Below are 23708 nucleotides of genomic sequence, written 5' to 3'. Positions count from 1 at the left end.
CACACAGAGTGAGTCGATGCAACTTATTATGTGACTTGATAACCACTTTTTTTTTTACTCGTGAACTTTTGTAATGGTTCCTCCTGGCACCAGAGGGCAGCAGAGACCTCAGGTGTGTCTTATTTCATGATTGTGTCCCTGTTAAAAGAGGTGTGTTTTCTCTGGTCCTTTGCAGAAGCTTGAATTGTTAGCTGTGTGCATTCGTTTCCTGAATGAGTTTTATAGACTTAGTGTTTGCTGTTTTTTCAAGTATACTGTGATCCTGCGGCTACCGTATCTCAGTAAAGTATTATGTTTATCCTTAACCACTGATTCCTCGTCTGGTCTCTTCTCTGCACCTGGGTCCAACCTTACCATGTCACAGCAAGCTTCTGCCACAACATGGACCCAGAAGAGATCACCGAGGTCCAGAATGTGGTAGCCCACTGTTAGGACGGCAGCAAGAACAGCACTCCCAAATCTCCGGGACCCTTCAGGAACTTGCCGAGTCCCTCCAACCACGGCACGCCTCCAACGCAGGAGGTGCCAATGCCCAGGTCTCATCATCCAGTGCTACAGACGTTGTTGTGGTTCCTGCAGGGAACCGGGAACCCAAGATCCCAGCCCCCAAGCGGTATGACGGTCACCCGGGAGGATGCAAGTGGTTCATCACTCAGTGTTCTCTGGTGTTCGAGCTACAGTCCTCCTCGTTTCACACCGATCGGGCCATGATCGCCTACATCATCTCTCTACTCTTGGGTAAGGCCCTGGTGTGGGAAACGGCGGTGTGGGAACAGCAGCCACCATCTTGCAGATCCATAGTAGCCTTCACTGCCGAGCTGCGATGCGTCTTCGACCACCCAGTCGGAGGACGAGAAGCGGCCAGCCGACTGTTCAACCTCCGCCAAGGGGCCAGACCAGCGGCTGACTTCACCATTGAGTTCTGCACCCTTGCCGCTGAAAGTGGGTGGAATACGGAAGAACTGGTTACCGCTTTCCACCAGGGTCTGTCTAACTCCGTCAAAGATGAACTGGCCACTCGGGAACTGTGAGAGGACCTCGAGTCCCTGAAAATGCTGGAAATCAGGTTTACAACCTCATCTGGGAACGGGTGAGACAGCGCTCTTTCGACACCACTCCAGCACAGAAAGCACTTCGCTAGGCTGAAACACCTGCATTTTGGAGCTGCCTTACTCAAGAAAGCAAATAAGAGACCATGTTTGTATGCGGCATTAACTCAATTTTTTTTTTTACATTGTTTGCAAACTGATATGTGACACATATCTATCTATATACAGTACAGTACTAGTTAAAAGTTTGGCCACACCTACTCATTCAAGGGTTTGTATTAATTTTGACTATTTTCTACATTGTAGAATAATAGTGAAGACATCAAAACTATGAAATAACACATATGGAATCATGAAGTATCCAAAAAAGTGTTAAACAAATCAAAATACATTTTAGATTTGTCAAAGTGGCCACGCTTTGCCTTGATGACAGTTTTCAACACTCTTGGCATTCTCTCATTCAGCTTCACCTGGGATGCTTTTCGAAAGTCTTGAAGGAGTTCCCACATATGCTGAGCACTTGTTGGCTGCTTTTCCTTCACTCTGCGGTTCAACTCATCCCAAACCATCTCAATTGGGTTTAGGTCGGGTGATTGTGGAGGCCAGGTCATCTGATGCAGGATTCCATCACTCTCCTTCTTGGTCAAATAACCCTTACACAGCCTGGAGGTATGTTTTGGGTCATTGTCATTTTTAAAAACAAATGATAGTCCCACTAAGCACAAACCAGATGGGACCAGATCGTATCGCTGCAAAATGCTGTGGTAGCCATACAGGTGTGCCTTGAATTCGAAATAAATCACTGACAGTGTCACAGCAAAGCATCCCCACACATGCGGAGATCATCCATTCACCTACTCTGCGTCTCACAAAAACACGGTGGTTGGAATCAGAAATCTCCAATTAGGACTCATTAGACCAAAGGACAGATTTCCACCGGTCTACTATACATAATATGGACTTGGTCTTTTACCAAATACGGCTAACTTCTGTTTACCATCCCTACCTTGTCACAACACAACTGATTGGCTCAAACACATTAAGAATGAAAGAAATTCCACAAATTACATTTTAACAAGGCACACTTGTTAATTGAAATGCATTCCAGGTGACTACCTCATGAAGCATGAAGCTGGTTCAGAGAATGCCAAGAGTGTGCAAAGCTGTCATAAAGGCAAAGGGTGGCTACTTTGAAGAATCTCAAATCTCAAATATATTTTGATTTGTTTAACACTTTTTTGGTTACTACATTATTCTATATATGTGTTATTTTGGTCTGGTCCGGACCAAATCTGAACCAATCATAGTTGTCTATGTTTGGTTCAGATTTTGTCCAGTCTGGACCAGCCTTGATTTGGCCCAAACATAGACATCTACTTTCGAACTTTCATTCAGAACCAAAAATGTACCTGATTTCAACGTCTGGAAAATACGTACGTCTTCAGCCTCCTGGCCTCTCCACAATTTTGCAGATGTGCAAACAGTGTGGTTTCTGTACAGACTCTACCCCGACATTTATACAGCATGTGAAGAAACACATATATATATTTGTCTGTGGGGTGTCTGAGAGCCTCTGCACTTTTAAAAACTGTGCCTCTTTAAAACCCACGTGTGTCGATAACACAAGCTAGCAATAACAACACAAAATAGAGAAAGAATGGAGGATGTGAATCTGACATGTCAACTTGATGGGTGTACTTTCATATCTCCCAACTTTTTCAATGTTTTGCGAGCACTGAAATGGCATATCAGGGATGTGACAAAAAAATACAATGTCTAATAAACAGTTGTCCGAAGTCATCTTTCACATCACATTTGTACAGAAAACATAAATACTTGGTGGAGCACCCTGACTATGGGGATAGGGGTAGGCCCACAGGTAGTGGTAATCCGCATCACACTGAGACCATGCCTAAGCACAGTTGTGAGGGTGCAGGTGTAGAGATAAAAGACACATTTGTTGCCGTTGACAAGGAGGAGGAATATTTGGGAGGAATATTTGAATAATCATTTCTATCTTAGAATACAAGCTAAAATGCTGTTATCGGCCACCACCAGTCAAACAATAATACAGGAGTTCCGATAAATAATGATGGTATGGCATGCACTATAAAAAGTTCATGAACAACTGACAAAACTGAACACTTCAGACAATGATATCAGACAAATCATGAATGACTTATCAAAAGAGAATCTACTGAAACAGAATAACGGGGATCATTATTTTTATTTTTTTAAATTGCAGCACTTTTTGTACATGGTCTCCCCATTTTAGGGGACCAAAAGTATTGGGATAAAATGTGTGTTAAAGTAGTCAAAAATGTAGTATTTGGTCCCCTATTCCTAGCACCCAATGATTACATCAAGCTTGTGACTCTACAAACTTGTTGGACGCGTTTGATGTTTGTTTTGGATGTGTTTTAGATAATTTTGTGCCCAATAGAAATGAATAGCAAATAATGTATTGTGTCATTTTGGAGTCACTTTTATTGTAAATAAGAATAGAATATGTTTCTAAACATTTCTACATTAATGTGGATGCTACCATGATTACAGATAGTCCCGAATGATGAGTGAATAATGATGAGTGAGAAAGTTAGACGCATAAATATCATGGTGAAATGGAGACTGTTGAAAAGGCCATACAGAGGGTGCTGCCAAAACTGGAGGAGTCACTGCAGACTTTATTAAATGAACTAACTAAAGTTGGAGTGGAAGAGCCACAAGGCCTGTATTTGGTTAAGAGGAGGACATCAAAGACAATATCTCACCAATTCACTGTAGTTAAATTATCCATGCCTTCAAGGGAAAAAGGCTTGTGATAGAAGTCAAATAAATAAGTCAGAGTAGCAAATACTGCCGTTGTACACAAATATTTGTGCGCGCTACTATGTGTGTGAATAGGCTGAACTCTGAACCTGATAGTCTGGGACGTAATACTATGGAACTCTGTGCCCAGACCAGAGGGGTACAAACAGCCTGTGAAGTTGCTGTTTGTGCTCCCTCATATTTTATGACCTGTTACTACTTCCCTTATTTTCTAGATAATGGTGCTCAAGAAAGCCGGCAGCCAACTCCGTGTGTGTAATCCCCTGCTGTCTCAGACAGCCTCAGGCACAATCTACTCCCCAAGGCCTGCTGTCTGGTTGGTGGACAGTTTCAATGTCCCGTGGGACAGGATAACGATGGGTAAAGACCAGAGAAGCAAGATAGACTACACATGATTAGAGTTATTGTAAATGGAATCCAAAAGGTTTGCTTGAACCCTACACGCAACCAATGTGCAGTAATTACCAAGGCAATCATGCAAAAGCACACTGACTGTAACAGTATTCCTCCTCCTCTACAACCGAAGAGGAGGAGTAGTGATTGAACCAAGGCGCAGCGGGTTGTGATGACATAATTTTAATAAAACAAGACGGGAAAAACACGAAACGAAACCACTTGAAATAATTAACAAAATAACAAAACAAATGTAGACAAACCTGAACTATACGAACTTACATATAACACTAAGAACGCACGAACAGGGAAAATAGACTACACAAAAGGAACGATGTACAAACAAACCGAACAGTCCCATATGGTGCGACAAACACTGACACAGGAGACAAACACCCACAAAACACCAGTGAAACCCTGGCTGCCTTAGTATGACTCTCAATCAGGGACAACGATACACACCTGTCTCTGATTGAGAATCATACCAGGCCGAACACAAAATCCCAACATAGAAAAACAAACCTAGACCAACCCACCCAACTCACGCCCTGACCAACTAAAACAAATACATAAAGGAAAACAGGTCAGGAACGTGACAGAACCCCCCCCTTAAGGTGCGAACTCCGGGCGCACCAGCACAAAGTCTAGGGGAGGGTCTGGGTGGGCATCTGACCACGGTGGTGGCTCAGGCTCCGGACGCTGTCCCCACACCACCATAGTCACTCCCCGCTTCTGTATCCCCCTCCCAATGACCACCCTCCAACTAAACCCACCTAAATGAAGGGGCAGCACCGGGATAAGGGCCAGCACCGGGATAAGGGGCAGCACCGGGCTGAGGGACGGCAGCTCCGGGCTGAGGGACTCTGGCAGGTCCTGGCTGAGGGACTCTGGCAGGTCCTGGCTGAGGGACTCTGGCAGGTCCTGGCTGAGGGACTCTGGCAGGTCCTGGCTGAGGGACTCTGGCAGGTCCTGGCTGAGGGACTCTGGCAGGTCCTGGCTGGACGGCTCTGGCAGGTCCTGGCTGGACGGCTCTGGCAGGTCCTGGCTGGACGGCTCTGGCAGGTCCTGGCTGGACGGCTCTGGCAGGTCCTGGCTGGACGGCTCTGGCAGGTCCTGGCTGGACGGCTCTGGCAGGTCCTGGCTGGACGGCTCTGGCTGGTCCTGGCTGAGGGACTCTGGCAGGTCCTGGCTGAGGGACTCTGGCAGGTCCTGGCTGAGGGACTCTGGCAGGTCCTGGCTGAGGGACTCTGGCAGGTCCTGGCTGAGGGACTCTGGCAGGTCCTGGCTGAGGGACTCTGGCAGGTCCTGGCTGAGGGACTCTGGCAGGTCCTGGCTGAGGGACTCTGGCAGGTCCTGGCTGGACGGCTCTGGCAGGTCCTGGCTGGACGGCTCTGGCAGGTCCTGGCTGGACGGCTCTGGCAGGTCCTGGCTGGACGGCTCTGGCTGGTCCTGGCTGGACGGCTCTGGCTGGTCCTGGCTGGACGGCTCTGGCTGGTCCTGGCTGGACGGCTCTGGCTGGTCCTGGCTGGACGACGGCTCTGCAGGCTCAGTCCAGACGGGCAGTTCATGCGGCGTTGGGCAGACGGGCATTTCAGGCGCCGCTGGGCAGACAGCCCGCTCTGACCGCTCGGGACAGACGGGCAGCTCCGACAGCTCAGGACAGACGGGCAGTTCTGGGCAGACTGGCAGACCTGTAGGGAGGAGACGGAGAGACAGCCTGGTGCGTGGTATAGGCACTGGCTGCGCTGGAGAGGAGGAAAGCTCTGACAGCGCTGGACAGGTGGGAGCAGCTGGAGAGAGAACCCGGAGAGACAGCCTGGTGCGGGGGGCTGCCACCGGTGGACTGGTACTTGGAGGTGGCACCGGGTATACCGGACCGTGAAGGAGGACACGTGCTCTTGAGCACCGAGCCTGCCCAACCCTACCAGGTTGAATGGTCCCCGTAGCCCTGCCAGTGCGGCGAGGTGGAATAGCCCGCACTGGGCTATGCAGGCGAACCGGGGACACCACCTGTAAGGCTGGTGCCATGTACGCCGGCCCGAGGAGACGTACTGGAGGCCAGATACGTTGGGCCGGCTTCATGACATCCGGCTCGATGCCCAACCTAGCCCTCCCAGTGCGGCAAGGTGGAATAGCCCGCACTGGGCTAAGCACGCGTACTGGGGACACCGTGCGCTTTACCGCATAACACGGTGTCTGACCAGTACGACGCCCTCTCACTCCACGGTAAGCCCGGGGAGTTGGCTCAGGTAACCAACCCGGCTTCGCCACACTCCCCTTTAGCCCCCCCCCAAGAAATTTTTGGGTGAGCCTCTCGGGCTTCCAGCCGCTCTGCCTTGCTTTAGCCTCATACAACCTCCTCTCCGCTGTCGCTGCCTCCAGCTCCGCTTTGGGGCGGCGACACTCCACTGGCTCTGCCCAGGGTCCTTTACCGTCTAGGATCTCCTCCCAAGTCCATTCCTCTTTTCCCCATTGCTGTTGTTCCTGCCTTCCTTCTCCACTCCGCTTGATCCTGTTTTGGTGGGTGGTTCTGTAACGGTATTCCTCCTCCTCTACAACCGAAGAGGAGGAGTAGTGATTGAACCAAGGCGCAGCGGGTTGTGATGACATAATTTTAATAAAACAAGACGGGAAAAACACGAAACGAAACCACTTGAAATAATTAACAAAATAACAAAACAAATGTAGACAAACCTGAACTATACGAACTTACATATAACACTAAGAACGCACGAACAGGGAAAATAGACTACACAAAAGGAACGATGTACAAACAAACCGAACAGTCCCGTATGGTGCGACAAACACTGACACAGGAAACAAACACCCACAAAACACCAGTGAAACCCTGGCTGCCTTAGTATGACTCTCAATCAGGGACAAACGATACACACCTGTCTCTGATTGAGAATCATACCAGGCCGAACACAAAATCCCAACATAGAAAAACAAACCTAGACCAACCCACCCAACTCACGCCCTGACCAACTAAAACAAATACATAACAAAGGAAAACAGGTCAGGAACGTGACACTGACAGCTTTCTCGACTAAACAGAAGAGGGGGAATTGGTTTTGTTAATGCAACAAAAAAAAATGAGTAGAGAACAAAAACAGAACTAATACGGTTGCCCGTCTCCGAAGAAAAAAGCGCACTAACACTAAAGAAATCTAGGCCAAACCTTCAAATTGTGCCTAAACGGACAGCTACAGTATGGGTGCATTAACTGGCAGCCTGAAGATCTGCCAGATGAAGAGAAGCATGACACCATGGAAGAGGATGGAGATGGTCAATATTTTTTCACGAGAGGCGCCCCAAAGGTGCGGACCAAAGAGTGGAGGAGCTCATGCAGATCACGTATGCACAGCAGAGTGAACTGCAATGGCGCAGTGGTGCAGGGGTCTGAGCAGCAGGTATGCACAGCAGCACTGCGCAATAAATGGAAGCCCTTCACCGAGCTTAGAAGAACTCAAAAAGCTATGGCCTTTTCTGTTCACTGAGAAGTTTTTGGTTCACCACTTCAAGATCCACACAGGGATAGAGATGAATTCACAAATCGAAAGGTTTCGATGGAGCAAGGGGGTAAAGATGGAATTGTAAAATAATGTAGAGACGGGGACAGGGCATGCCCACTGGGCACAGACGTCAGTTCAACATCTAGTTTTGATTTACATTTGGTTGAGTTTTCAACTAATGTGAATTCAATGTGAAATCAACCCAAAAATTTCACAGTGTCATTGGAATTAGGTTAAAAGTTGGGTTAAAAAAATACGAAATGCACTTACGTTGAGGACTTACTGCAAATCCAAATCAGTTTTCCACGTTGATTCAACGTCATCACATTTGATTTTTTGTTTTGAAATGACATGGAAACAACGTTGATTTAACCAGTTTTTGCCCAGTGGGTTGGTACTATCTTGGCAATGATGGAATACTCCCAAGAGAATGAAGGACAACTATTTATTCTGTTTGATGCAAGTCGTTTTCTTTATTTATGTAGTGATAACCTTGAGATACAGAAAGATTCAATGTTTTAAGTCTTGTTGATATGAAATTTGTATGATATTTTTTATGTTTTGCAGGTCACCAGCAGAGGCAGAATTTGTCATTTTATTCATTTATATTATATATATTTATTCAGCTTGGCATATCAAGTTGCTATTAGAGTGGTGATATTAACATGTGTAATTAAAAGATAACTGTAGAATGACAGTAAATGCACGTTTTTCAGGTGATTCCATTTTGACTGCGAAAAAATGGTTGTTGAAGGGACAATTTCCATTAACCCAAGAGCCCTCCCTTCAGACTGTACTGCATCGCTGTCAATCTTTGCATCCTACTTTGTGTTCAACATAGAGCTTCAATAGTCAGCCTCCATCACCTTGGAATTCATACAAAGGTAAGTGTATGCATTATGGATATTCACAGATTTGTAATATGGCGTGCAAGTGATGCGTTCCTACGTCATAGTTTCATGTTCATGTCCCTGGTCTTTTGAATGGGCTTGACGATTACATCATCAAATTCATGAAAACGCAATCACATAAGATATTTTAAAAATCATATTCGTGTTTGTGGGTAATTTATTTCTGCCAGATGCCCTTCATTAAGTTTTTGCGCTGAAGACCATTGCTCTACATTTTTGCACATTGAAGACCATTCAGAAAGCCTACAAAAGTTACAAAACTACAAGGCTACTTGCCTTGTCTCTCATTTGCATAGTGTATAAAATGTAAGATGTTCCTTTACATGACCAGTTCACCAGCGACAAATTGAAGAAAAATAAATTCAGCAAAACCTGATGTGATTCACTTCTTTGCAAATTCCTTGTCAGGATCAACCCTGACAAGTTATAGATGAGAGGCAGAAACGGCAAGCTAGTGCAGAGGAAGAGTTCTGCCATCAACCCCATGTGCTCTGATTGATGCAAAAGATTGTGGGATTTGTCTGGACAAATGAATAAATGCAGGTAAGGCTTCATCTCTTTTTCTCTCTTCCCCTGCCTTTCCCCCTCTCCCACTGCGTTCCTCTCTCTGTGCACCCCCTCTATCTCCCTCTCCTACGATTGTGCCCCCCTCGCTCCCCTCGCTCTTCCTTCCACTCTGTCTCAATTTTTCTCGCTCTTTCTCTCTAATTTGATTGATGGCTAATTGTATACTATACTTTTCTTTTCAGGTTTCAGTGACCAGACCTACTTTTTTCCAGTGGTGTAAAGTACTTACAGTGCCTTCGGAAAGTATTCAGACCCCTTGACTTTTTCCACATTTTGTTAGGTTACAGCCTTATTTTAAAAAATTATGAATTAATTTTTTTCCTCGTCAATCTACACACATTACCCCATAATGACAATGCAAAAACAGGTTTTTATACATTTTTGCAAATTTATTACAAATAAAAACCGGAAATATCACATTTACATAAGTATTTAAACCCTTTACTCAGTACTTTGTTGAAGCACCTTTGGCAGCGATTACAGCCTTGACTTTTCTTGGGTATGACGCTACAAGCTTGGCACACTGCTATTTGGGGAGTTTCTCCCATTCTTCTCTGCAGATCCTCTCAAGCTCTATCAGGTTGGATGGGGAGCGTCGCTATTTTCAGGTTTCTCCAGAGATGTTCGATCGGGTTCAAGTCCGGGCTCTGGCTTGGCCACTCAAAGACATCCAGAGACTTGTCCCAAAGCCACTCCTGCATGGTCTTGGCTGTGTGCTTAGGGTCGTTGTCCTGTTGGAAGGTGAACCTTCGCCCCAGTCTGAGGTCCTGAGCGCTTTGGAGCAGGTTTTCATCAAGGAACTCTCTGTACTTTGATCCGTTTATCTTCGCCTCGATCCTGGAGGCCACTGTGTTCTTCGGGACCTTCAATGCTGCAGAACATTTTTGGTACCCTTCCCCAGATCTGTGCCTTCGACACAATGTCTTAGAGCTTCAGGGACAATACCTTCGACCTCATGGCTTGGTTTTTGCTCTGACATGCACTGTCAACTGTGTGACCTTATATAGACAGGTGTGTGCCTTTCCAAATCATGTCCAATCAATTTATTTTACCACAGGTGGACTCCAATGAAGTTGTAAAAACATCTCAAGGATGATCAATAGAAACAGGATGTACCTGAGCTCAATTTCGAGTCTCATAGCAAAGGGTCTAAATACTTATGTAAAAAAGGTATCATGTTTTTTGTTTTTTATTGAAATTGCTTTGTCATTATGGCAACTTTTACTTCACTACATACCTAATGAAAATATTTTTCTTTTTACTCCATACATTTTCCCTGACAAACAAAAGTACTCGTTACATTTTTAATGCTTAGCAGGACAGGAAAAGGGACCAATTCACACGCTTATCAAGAGAACATCCCTGGTCATCCCTACTGCCTCTGATCTGACGGACTCACTAAATACACACGCTTTGTCTGTAAATTATATCTATGTGTTGGATGGCGCCATCTGGTTTGCTTAATATAAGGAATATGAAATTATTTGTACTTCTGCATTTACTTTTGATACTTAAGTATATTTATAAACAAATACTTTTACTCAAGTAGTATTTTACTGTGTGACTCACTTTTACTTGAGTCATTTTCTATTAAGGTATCTTTACTTTTACTCAAGTATGACAATTGGGTCCTTTTTCCAACTCTGCTTTTTAATACAAAGGGGGCTCTTTCAGTTCTGTTGTTGGTGGTGAGCATAATCCTCCATTTTGTTCATATAATCTTCTTCTAATCTCCCTGTGTCACTCACTCACTCACACACACACACACTTCTCTCTCATACACATCTCCTGTCTCTCTCGCTTTCTTCCTTTTTCTCCCTCTCTCTCTAATTTGATTGATGGCTAATTGTATACTTTACTTTTTTTTAAGGTTTCAGTGACCAGACCCCTTTTTTTCTTCAAAGGGGGCTCTTTCAGTTCTAAGATTTCTATTCTGAATGTCAATGTCTTTCTCTCTCCCTGTGTATCTCTCTCTCTCACACACACACACACACACATGAATACACATGTCTCTCTTTCTTTCTCTCTTCCTTTCATTTCCTCTCTGTCTAATTTGATTGAGGCTAATAGTATAATTTACTTTTATTTTCACGTTTTCTAAAGTGGGGACTCTTTCTGTTCTGTTGTTGGTGAGTACAAACCTCAACCTTGTTCATATAATCTATTCTAAGATTGACATTCATAATAGCAATGTCCTTCTCGCTCTGTCTCTCTCACTCACACAGAGTTGCAAAGCTACCGGTAATTTACCAAAGTTACCGAAATCGTCAGTAATTTTGGTAATTACCGGAAGATCTACGACAATCTATCGTAATTTTAGTAATTTATACTTGAATATGTTTTAAATGTATTCATATGTAGCATTCATTTATAACATCTGTGTCCATATTGTCTATGACTTTCTAGTAGATAGACTATATGGTTCAAGAGAAAAAACTTCTACCCAACAATGGCATTATTTTCAATTCAATTCACTCATTCAACTCTTCTATTGACTGTGTTCACAACTGCCACCAGTTTGACGGCAAAAACATTTGACAACAAATACATATTGTCACACCCTGATCTTTGTGCTTGTTTCCACCCCCCTCCAGATGTCGCCCATCTTCCCCATTATCCCCCAGTGTATTTATTCCTGTGTTCTCTGTTTTTCTGTTGCCAGTTCATTTTGTTCGTCAAGCCTACCAGCGTTTTTCCCCTTGCACTTGTCTGTTTCTAGTTCCTGTTTTCTAGTTTTCCCTGTCTGTATCTTGGACTTCCCTAAAACGTGATAGTACGAACTTGCCATGACAGACCCAGCAGACTGGGACCAGCTCCGCAACGCCATCTCCTCCCAAGGAGCCACCATTGGAAGGCACGAGGAGTTGCTTCGTGGTATTATGGAAGGGTTCCAGACCTTGACCATACTCCATGACCGAGCGTTGAACAGCAATTCCGTGGTTGTCTGTTAGGCAGCCTACCACGACTGTAACCTCCAAACCCCTCAGTAACCCTGCTGTTAGCAACACCGCCTCCCCGGCCAACCCCGCTTACCTCCTCCGGAGCGCTTCGATGGAGAGTCGGGGACCTGTTGGGCGTTTCTCTCTCAGTGTTCCCTCATCATCGAGCGGTTGCCCTCCTCCTTCCCCTCGAACCGCTCTAAGATAGCGTACCTCATCACACTAATGTCGGGGAGGGCTCTCGCCTGGGCAACGGCAGTATGGGAACAACAGTCGGCCGTATGCCTCAGTCTGGAGGAGTTTGTGGCGGAGATAAATAAAGTTTTTGATGCTCCATTGTCCGGAAGAGAGGCTGCCCGGAAGTTACGCTAGCTTCGGCAAGACTCGCGCAGTGTGGCAGACTATGCCGTGGATTTCCGCACGTTGGCATCTGAGAGTGCTTAGAACCCGGAAGAGCTATTTTACATGTTCCTGCACAGAGTTTTGGAGTAATTAAAGGACGCAGCCCGGGAACTACTCGGATCTCGACTCGCTCATTGTCTTGACCATTCGGATTGATGGGCGTCTACAGGAACGAAGGAAGGAGAGGAGATCTCCCGCCCAAGGATTCCACCTCGCCTCCGAGGCATCCCGGAAGTCCCAGACGGCTCTGTTGCCGAAAGAACCCGAGGCTACCCAAGCTCCCCCGAGAGTCTATGGTAGTCTGCCGATTCACCTCTTCCCGAGCCAATGCAACTAGGCAGAGCTTGGCTGTCTCCAGCCGAACGGCTATACAGGCTTCACAGTTGCCTGTATTGCAGGACTACTGGTCATTTCGTCTCCACCTGTCCACTAAAAGACCAGGCTCACCGGTAGGAACGAGTACTCTGGTGGGCCATATGGAGAACATTTCCTCTCCCCTTACTCACACCTCTTTTCATGTAATTTTGCTGTGGGGGAAAAAATCTAAATCTCTCTGGGTACTCATCGACTCTGGGGTCGATGAGAGCTTTATGGACGCTACCCTGGTGTCCGAGCTGGGCATCCCCACTCGGCTCCTCTCCATTCCCATGGACGTTAGAGCACTGGACGGGCGCTCTATAGGCCGGGTCACCCACAATACCACCCCCATCAACCTTTGTGTGTCAGAGAAACACAGACGATCCAATTCCCGCTCATTAAGTCTCCTCAGGTTCCCATGGTTTTTGGATTCTCTTGGCTCCAGCGACACAGTCCCATCATAGACTGGACTGCTGGTGCCATCATGGGATAGAGCCCGGGACGCAGCCTGCCCCGGGACGTCTTCCTGGGGGCTCGGAAGTTGCTCCGGACCTCTCTGCTATTCCAGCGGAATACCAGGACCTTCGGGAGGTGTTCAGTAAGGCCCGGGCCACTTCGCTTCCACCGCACCAACCCTATGACTGCGGGATTGACTGTCTCCCAGGCACCACTCCACCCCGGGGATGACTGTACTCTCTGTCGGGTCCGGAGACCAAGGCTATGTAGACCTACATTGAGTACTCCCTAGTTGCAGGGTTCATCCGTCCTTCTACCTACCCTGCCAGTGCAGGGTTCTGCTACTACTCATCTCTTTCAGCCTTCGAGCCGCTCCAGGGGGCCACCGTTTTCTCCAAGCTGGACCTACGGAACGCCTACCACCTGGTACGGATATGGGAAGGGAACGAGTGGAAGACTGCCTTTAACACGGCCAGCGGTCACTACAAGTATCTGGTCATGCCATTTGGCGTTACCAACGCCCCAGCTGTGTTCCAGGCTCTGGTTAATGATGTTCTCTGTGACATGTTGAACCGGTTCGTCTTCGTCTACCTCGATGACATCCTCGTCTTCTCCCGTACCGCCCATGAACACGTGCTCCACATCCGACGGGGTTTTGAATGCCTCCTGGAGAACCAGCTTTTTGTGACAGCAGAGAAGTGCGAATTTCATCGCTCCACCATCCCGGGCCTCCAGTTCGTGGTGGAGGCCGATGCTTCGGATGTCGGAGTGGGGGCTGTCCTGTCCCAGCGTTCTGCCCTGAACCTCAAGATACATGCCTGTGCCTTCTTCTCCCATCGCCTCAACACCTGAGCTTCTTGCGGTGAAGATGGAGTTGGAGGAGTGGAGGCACTGGCTGGAGGGGGCGGAACATCTGTTCATTGTGTGGACCAACCACAAGAACGTGGAATATCTCCACCCCGCCAACCATCCGGCAAGCTAGGTGGGCCCTGCTTTTCACCCGGTTCAACTTCTCCCTCTCATACCAACCTGGATCCAACAATGTCAAGCCGGATGCGCTGTCACGCCGCTATAACCCCACGGTCACAACCCCAGAACCCGAGACCATCCTTCCCACCTCGTGCATGGTGACGGCACTCAGCTGGAGAATAGGGAAGCAGGTTTGTGAGGCGCAGCATTCCCAGCCGAACCCCGGGGGGGCCCAGATAATCGGATGTTTGTTCCTGATGCGGTCCACTCCTCGGTCTTGAGTGGGCCCACTCCTCCAGGCTTGCCTGCCACCCGGTCTCCCGTCAGACCCTGGCGTTTGGTGACCTGCCATGGTCCCTGACGTCTCCGCGTTCGTCGCCACCTACATGATCTGTGCGCAGAACAAGACTCCTCGGCAGGCTCCGGCTGGTCTTTTTCAACCTCTGCCTGTCCCTCACCATCCCTGGTCTCACATATCCCTATGATCCCTTATTGATGTCACTTGTTAAATCCACTTCAATCAGTGAAGGGGAGGAGACAGGTTAACCTCTCTAGGGTATGTGGGACACTAACGTCCCACTTGGCCAAAAGCCAGTAAAAATGCAGCGCGCCAAATTCAAATAAATTACTATAAAAATCAATCTTTCATGAAATCACACATGAAAGAAACCAAATTAAAGCTACATATGTTGTGAATCCAGCCAACATGTCAGATTTCAAAAAGGATTTACGGAGAAAGCACACAAAACGATTATGTTTGGTCAGTACATAGCCACAGAAAAACACAGCCATTTTCCCAGCCAAAGATAGGAGTCACAAAAAGCAGAAATAGAGATAAATATAGAAATAGAAATGAATCACTAACCTTTGATGATCTTCATCAGATGACACTCATAGGACATCATGTTACACAATACATGTATGTTTTGTTCGATAATGTGCATATTTAGATCCACAAATCTCGGTTTACATTGGCGCCATGTACAGAAATGCCTCCAAAATATCCGGAGAAATTGCAGAGAGCCACGTCAAATAACAGAAATACTCATCATAAACTTTGATGAAAGATACATGTTTTACATAGAATTAAAGATACACTTGTTCTTAATGCAACCGCTGTGTCAGATTTCCCCAAAAAATTTACGGAAAAAGCAAACCATGCAATAAATAAAACATTTCTCCGCTATGTTGGAGTCAACAGAAATACGAAATTACATCATAAATATTCCCTTACCTTTGATGATCTTCATCAGAATGCACTCCCAGGAATCCTAGTTCCACAATAAATTGTTTTTTTGTTCGATAATGTCCATTAATTATGTCCAAGTAGCTACTTTTGCTAGCACGTTTAGTACACATGTCCAAACGCTCGCGCAGGTCCAGGCGAACGTCGGACGAAAACTTCAAAAAGTTATATTACAGGTCGAATAAACTTGTCAAACTAAGTAGAGAATCAATCTTCAGGATGTTGTTATCATAAATATTCAATAACGTTCCAACCGGAGAATTCCTTTGTGTCTACAGAAGTAATGGAACGCAAGGCGATATCATGTGGAATGCGCATGACCAGGAACTGGCTCTCTGCCAGACCACTGACTGAAACACCTCCCATCCGGCCCCACATCACAGTAGAGGCTTCATTTAACGTTCTACAGACTGTTGACATCTAGTGGAAGGCGTAGGAATTGCAGACAGGTCCATATCTTACTGGGATTTGAATAGGCGATGAGTTGAAAATCGACATGCCTCAGAATTCTCACTTCCTGTTTGGATTTTTCTCAGGTTTTTGCCTGCCATATGAGTTCTGTTATACTCACAGACATCATTCAAACAGTTTTAGAAACTCCAGAGTGTTTTCTATCCAATAGTAATAATAATATGCATATATTAGCATCTGGGACAGAGTAGGAGGCAGTTCCCTCTGGGCGCGCTATTCATCCAAAGTGAAAATGCTGCCCCCTATCCTAGAGAAGTTAAATAAGGATTTTTAAGCCTTAAGACAACATAAATTGTGTATGTGTACCATTCAAAGGGTGAATGGGCTAAACAAAAAATGTAAGTACCTTTGAACGAGGTATAGTAGTATGTGCTAGGCGTAACGGCTTGTGTCAAGAACTGCAACCCTGCTGGGTTTTTCACACGCAACAATTTCCCGTGTGTATCAAGATTGATCCACCACCCAAAGGACAGTCAACTTGACACAACTGTGGGAAGCATTGGAGTCTACGTGGGCCAGCATCCCTGTGGAAGGCTTTCAATACCTTGTAGAGTCCATGCCCCGGCAAATTGAGGCTATTCTGAGAGCAAAATGGTGGGCTGCCGTGCAACTCAATATTGAGTTGTGTTCCTAATGTTTGGTGTACTCAGTGTATTTTACATGTGCTAAGACCACACGGCGGGCGAGAGATGATTACAGACACCTGTGATAATCTAAAGTACCCAAAGGGCCACTAGATGTCTTGTTATAGATACATAAAATCATTGAAAGACAGTAGTAGTTGGTAGTTTGCTGGTAAACTTGAAATGTTTCAAGTAATATACCCTTTCTCTGCAACCGTACTCGCACACAGACACACACACACACCTCCCCCTCATACACACTCTTGTTTCTCTCTCTTTCGGTATTTTGATTGATGGCTATCATTCTCTTTTATTTTCAGGTATCAGTGTCCAGACCCCTGTTCAGGGCTCCAGACTAACTTTTCCCCTGGGTACACTTAACATTTTCAGTTTAAAAAAAAAGACTAATCGTTATTCACAGTGCTACTGAGATGGTATGCTTCAATAAATACGTTTCATCCAACATGTCCAAGCATGATCAAGATATTTTGATGTGCTACCTAAACCAGTGATTGTCATGAATTTGGGTTGATAATGAGGCTCGGTGCTATATTTTTTACTCTCAAAATATATATTTTGTTCAGTGGAGATTCATTTGCATACATATTTTTGTGTACAAATATCACATAGGCTAAAATGTGTCTTTCCCGCGATTGCATTTTGAAATGTTGTGCATTTTTCTCTCCCTCTCGGTGGGCTCAGTGAGAAACAGGCACAGGTCAGGGCAGACACTTTCATGCAGGAATCACGATATTAATGCACTTTAGGCTACTGTTTGACCGGACTAAATGATCGCACTCTGGAGCCCTTCTTGTTCTTTGTACAGAGAACAATAAATGCATCTTTTGAAAAAGGATTGGGACTCTTGTCTTCTGTGATTGACTCAAGGTATCTTTTCCTCAAAGTAATTGATCTGTTACTGTAAATAGACTACAGTTGCTGCAGTGGTAACGTACAATAGATGACAGTAACTGTGTTAGTACCGTACAAGAGATAACAGTAACTGTTTGAACCATAAAATATATTACAGTAACTGTATTAGTATGTACAATAGAGTACAGTAACAGTGTTAGTACCATACAATAGATTGCTGTGGGAGTATTTGGTAGTAAAAAGACTACGGTATTATTAGTTGTACCGTAAATTATTAACAGTAACAGTATTGGATACTGTAAAATACTGTATGGTAATATACTGCATATTTATGTACGATAACATACAGGTATCTGGCTGCCAATAAGTTGCTGTAAAAACAACAGTCGAACAGTTTATGTGCAAGGAATGACGACAGGTGCCCGTTTTGCATTTCCTCTCTTCCTAAATGGGATGCAACTAAGGCAAACGCTCCTGTCATGATTTCCATTTTGTAATATCTTCAGTAACATAGATTATTTTTCTATCATTACAGCGTCCTCTCTAGCCACTTTGAACAACATATTACATTGACACTGTCTTATAAAAGGCAGGAGAATTAGCACAGCAGCAACGTTTAGTTTGTTGATGTATGAATATTTCTGAAAGGTGGGGAGAAAACGCATCAGACTTGGTGTGAACATACATTTACTATAGTGGTAATCATTATCTCAAATTAATTCCATGATTGACCCCCCCCCCCCTCAAAGTAGCTTACATTTCAAGTTTAAACCACGTCTCACACCATCGATTGTGTAGATTCATTGAAATGCCTCAACTTCAAATGAATGCGGGAAGAAAGCACCAAATACGATCTAAGGGGTGTGGTGCTTATCCTTTCCATTCATTTAGGGTAGCTGGATATACACAATATACACAATGACCTAGGATGTGGACTTATCTCAATATAAAACCATAATTGAGGTCTGAACATTTTAGACAAACTTTGATTTAAATGTCCCTTTAAACAGTGTTTTTTGTTGTTGTTTTATTTGGCCAGCATAATGATCAATCTTATCATATCTGCATGTAAAAGTATTCACTTATTATATCTATGGTCCGCTACATAGAAATATTATATAATAGTAAATTGTAAATTAATCTGAAATAACAAAGTGTTACCAACTTGCACACGTAAGCTCTAACTATGCATTCAAAATCATAAAATACAAAAAAAATATTTTTAAAAATGCACATTTAAATTAAATAACATTTATTAAACTGAACTGAATTGATTTGAATTGTACCTCCGCCCCTTCGGGACAAGCCGGACCAAAGAGCGCCGACACGTTTTCTTTCCACACCTGTTGAATGAAGGCTCTGATGGAAACCTTGGCGTCGCACTCCGAGTCCGCGTAAACAAAATCCAGGCTGTAGTTCCCCAGAAATGATGGGTTGCTATTGACCTTTTCCACAGCAATCTGTATTGCGGAGCCTAACCGGCGGGCACTGAAGGGATAGGACACGTTCCAGGGAGCCTGGAAGCCAATAAGTAGCCGGTAAGAGTTGGTCCCATTCATGCCATTGCAGAGAACTGGGGTAGCAGCTATGAGCAGCAGCAGCAGAGGAAAATACAGGGAGCTATGGCTCAGGCTGCAGAGAGGTAAAGGCAACAGGGTGTGCATTCTCCCTGTCATCCTCCTAGTCCTAGGACAAGCAGAGTATGCTCTCTTGTGTATGGCGAGAGGTTTAAATACCCCTGACATTGCTCCCCTGACATTGCTCCTCTACCTTCACAGGGGGAATAATGATCGAACCCTCTCAGAGTACCTGTGAAGAGGGAGTGGTTAGCACTCAAGGTACACGTTTTGACCTGTTGTTGATACCCTAATGAGCATCCAAAAAAGGTCATTTTTATTTCATATAAATGAAACATCTCTAGCCTAGCCATAATTGTTTTCTCCCCCATTTCCTTTCCTTCCTGACCTTTCAGTGAATGATGGAAAACTGAGGTTGCACAGTAGGTAAAATTTTTTATATTTTTCTCCCATTGTTGGTTACACACAAAACCACATTGCAGTCATGTCAGGTTGTACTACAATAAGTATCCCTATAATACCTGGTAGTTACATAGGCACGTATCGTGTAAACCTGTATAGGGTGAAATTACAGTAAGTCCACATTGCTACATACATAGTAACTGTTACAACTGTATGCAGCATGCAACATTCCAATGACTTAATAATGTAGTTATATACATTAATAAGCCGTTTAGAGCCTGTTGTGCATTATAACTCATTATGGAAAGCAGATAAGGGTTTAGAAATGCTTTTATTATGCATTATGGGGAGGGTATTCATAGGAATTGTTGTTACCAAACTTTTTAAATAACAAACTGCTTTCCCATTCACATTGATTGCCTATACGCACACTCTGAGACGCTTTATGAATACAGGCCCTGGTAATATACACTGAACAAAAATATAAACGCAACATGCAACAATTTCAAAGATTTTACTGAGTTACAAAGAGTTCTCCTACTGTATGGGGACAGCCAAAGAACCCTTTCAGGTTCTAGATAGCACCTTTTTTTCTAAGAGTGTAAGCCCTAATCTATGGATTTCACATGACTGGGAATACAGATATGCATCTGTTGGTCACAGATACTGTGCCTTTAAAAAAAGGTAGGGGCGTGGATCAGAAAACCAGTCAGTATCTGGTGTGACCTCCACTTGCCTCATGCAGCGCAACACATCTCCTTTGCATAGAGTTGATCAGGTTGTTAATTGTGGCCTGTGGCATGTTGTCCCACTCCTCTTCAATGGCTGTGCGAAGTTTCTGGATATTGGCAGGAACTGAAACACGCTGTCGTAGACGTTGATCAATAGCATCCCAAACACACTCAATGGGTGACATGTCTGGTGAGTGTGCAGGCCATGGAAGAACTGGGACATTTTCAGCTTCCAGGAATTGTGTACAGATCCTTGCAACATGGGGCCATGCAATATCATGCTGAAAATGAGGTGATGGCGGCGGATGAAGGGCACAACAATGGGCTTCAGGATCTTGTCACAGTATCTCTGAATTCCAATTGCCATCGATAAAATGCAATTTGTTGTTTGTTGTCCGTAGCTTATGCCTGCCCATACCATAGCCCAACCGCCATCATGGGGCACTCTGTTCACAACGTTGACATCAGCAAACCGCTCGCCCACACAACGTCTGCCATCTGCTCAATACAGTTGAAACCGTGATTCATCCGTGAAGAGCACACTTCTCCAGTGTGCCAGTGGCCATCGAAGGTGAGCATTTGCGCACTGAAGTTGGTTACGACGCTGAACTGCAGTCAGGTCAAGACCTTGGTGAGGACGATGAGCACACAAATGAGCTTCTCTGACTTTGGTTGGTCTCAGAAGAAGCTGGATGTGGAGGTCCTGGGCTCGCGTGGTTACACATGGTCTGCAGTTGTGAGGCCGGTTGGATGTATGGCCAAATTCTCTAAAACGACTTTGGAGGGAGCTTATGGTAGGGAAATTAAGATACAATTATCTGGCAGCAGCTCTGGTGGACATTCCTCCAGTCAGCATACAAATTGCACGCTCCCTCAAAACTTGAAACCGTTTTAGTAGATACACATACATAGTTACACATACATACACACCTATACTGTACATACAGTACCTGTCAAAAGTTTGGACACACCTATTCATTCAAGGGTTTTTCTTTATTTTTACTATTTTCATGTGCCATAATAACAAACTTTTATGCCATCTGTAAATATGAATAAAGTTGTTAATTTATGAGCCTAGTTGGTTTAGCCAAAGAAAAAGTAAGGAACCTTCCTGCTAGCCATGATTGACTGAGATAATGAGTGGGCTGGACATGCCGAGAGATGAGTTTCAGATTAGCATCTTGTGTCTATAAAATGAGCTGCTCGTTATTCATACATAATCCTTTCTACTGCAGTTTTTTTTAAAGATATAACGTTAGCCATGGAGAACTGCAAATATGTTGCTACTGCTCTCAATAACATTACTGCCCTGAATTTATCAGGCGCTATCGACAAATATCAGTGGGAAAAAGTTGTGATGGACTACTTTCTGGTGGACAATCGTGCCATTCTGACTCTGAAAAATGAATCAGACAATGAGGAAATCCCTGATTTAGGTAAAAACATTTTCATTGAAGAAGACATTGTAGAGTCTTCTGAGGACAGTGATGGGGAAGAAACAGTGATCAACGTGTATGAACTGTGTGTAACGTTAGTGATGTTTTCTCAGAATGCCATTTCGCATTGCTGGTTATAGCCTAACGTTAGCTAGCTAACTAGCTAACATTGAACCTATTTCGTTGTTTAACTAGCTATGACAATCAGTTTGTATTGCTAGTACTCTATGGTTAATCCGTCCGGTGTGAAAAAACGTCTTCTCCCGGGAGAAAGCTGCCAACGGTACCTGCCAATATCCTTTTGTCAGGTCGAGGGTGCTGATGTACCGGGCCTTTCCCAATCGGTCGATGAGCTCGTCCACCCTCGGCATTGGGTAGGCGTCGAACAAGCTGATGTCGTTCACATCCCGGAAATCATTACAGAAGCGCAGTGTCATGACGTTGCCCTCTTTGGGTACAGCGAGCACCATCCCCCTCTCTCTGCCTCCTACAACCAGGCTGCTGTGGTCAGAGAGGTCGTAAATTCCTAGGGAAGATCCTGCCTCATGGCCACACAGTATAGAGTCAGAGTGAAATTTCATAGAGAACAAAGGAATTTCTTCCACCTCACAGAACTTGAGGTCCGAACAACATTTATGTTCCAGAGAAGGTTTAAAAGATTGGTGAAGAATCCAGCTACGAACTGGTCCGTTTGTTGCAACTTGGTGAAACTCATGGGAGACAATAGGACCACATTAACATAACGCTGTTTATATAATAACCACAGATATGAGGTTTACATCTAATTGTTGTTTAAGATGAATGAGTGAGGATGATACTCTTTGTAAAATTGTGTAATGTGATTTTGGACTATTTAATGAAGGAAACTCCAATTCCCTTTTGAGTTTAACTAAATCAGAGGACCGCCCATGAGCACAGTTATGGTCGGGCATCCTGGGACAGGCCCTTTTCTGCCCTTTCGAATAAAACCTCCACTCGGGTTTTCTATCACCAGACCATGTTTCTCTCAATCACGAGAGGACAAAGGTTGCAGACCAGCTTACCTCGATAACGAGAGGGCCAAGGTTTGAGACCAGACTGCTGAATCTTTTAACCATCCCACGTGGTTAAACTCTTAGACTATTGATACCGACAGAATAAGAACAAGTCTTTGATATTAATTACTAGTCTGCAGCTAGGAATTCGGTATCATTGAACGCGAAGAACGACAACCGCCGAAACACCTATCCATAACGACATGAATGAATGTCACTCTGAACAATCCACTCTAACCACGACAGAGAGAGAGAGAGAGAGGACGGAAACTCTCCAACAGAAACTAACTTTTCAGCAGAGATCCCGACGACACACTGAGCGTAAATATATATATTGATTGCAATTGTTCCCGAATGAGTGAGCGTCCATGTGCAAAGGATTAGCATTTAAATTGTTATAATTATCAACTCTGTAGTGACTTCTCATCTGACCCCCAAGCCGCGATACTGGTTTAGCCCACTTAGCCCACTCCGTTATCATTTCCTTGTAACTATCAACTGTTTGTTTATGCATTTCTGTGAATTACTTAGTAAATAAATGATTTAAGACAATTGATGTATGGATGACTCATAGTGAAGACTGGGTTCGTGCAAATAACTAACAATTTACAACGTTTGGAATGAGACTAACGTGAGGTAAAGTAAATAATTCATTAATTCGAAGACTAATTGATCAGATATAAAATATCTGAAAAGTTATATTAGGAAAATTAGAACTTTGTAATCTGAATATTTTCCTTGGTGCCCCGACTTCCTAGTTAATTACAGTTACATGATTAATCAGTTTAATCGCGTAATACTAATTACAGAGAATCTTTGATAAAAACTAAAAGTCTTAATTTAATGGTTGTAAAGACACGACAGCAGGCTACCGTCCGGTTTGGGCCCCAACACTATAGGGCTGCACCATGTACTGTGGGACTCTTCA

At 44.6% G+C, this 23708-nt stretch overlaps 1 protein-coding gene across 1 annotated transcript in view; it reads right to left on the bottom strand.

The window, feature by feature from the left end:
• The window catches only part of gucy2g (guanylate cyclase 2g), a 78180-nt gene extending 55997 nt beyond the window's left edge, over positions 1-22183 (bottom strand). Inside the window, exons 1-2 of the mRNA XM_038990732.1 lie at positions 22074-22183; positions 18887-19232 (exon numbers count right to left, since the gene is read on the bottom strand). Coding sequence (XP_038846660.1) covers positions 18887-19232; positions 22074-22183 — 456 coding nt within the window. The remainder of the gene's footprint in view (positions 1-18886; positions 19233-22073) is intronic.
• Positions 22184-23708: the final 1525 nt, after the last annotated feature.

Source organism: Salvelinus namaycush, chromosome 4 (assembly GCF_016432855.1).
Source record: "Salvelinus namaycush isolate Seneca chromosome 4, SaNama_1.0, whole genome shotgun sequence".
In the NCBI taxonomy this organism is placed as follows: Eukaryota; Metazoa; Chordata; class Actinopteri; order Salmoniformes; family Salmonidae; genus Salvelinus; species Salvelinus namaycush.
This window is presented reverse-complemented; position numbering and strand designations above follow the sequence as displayed.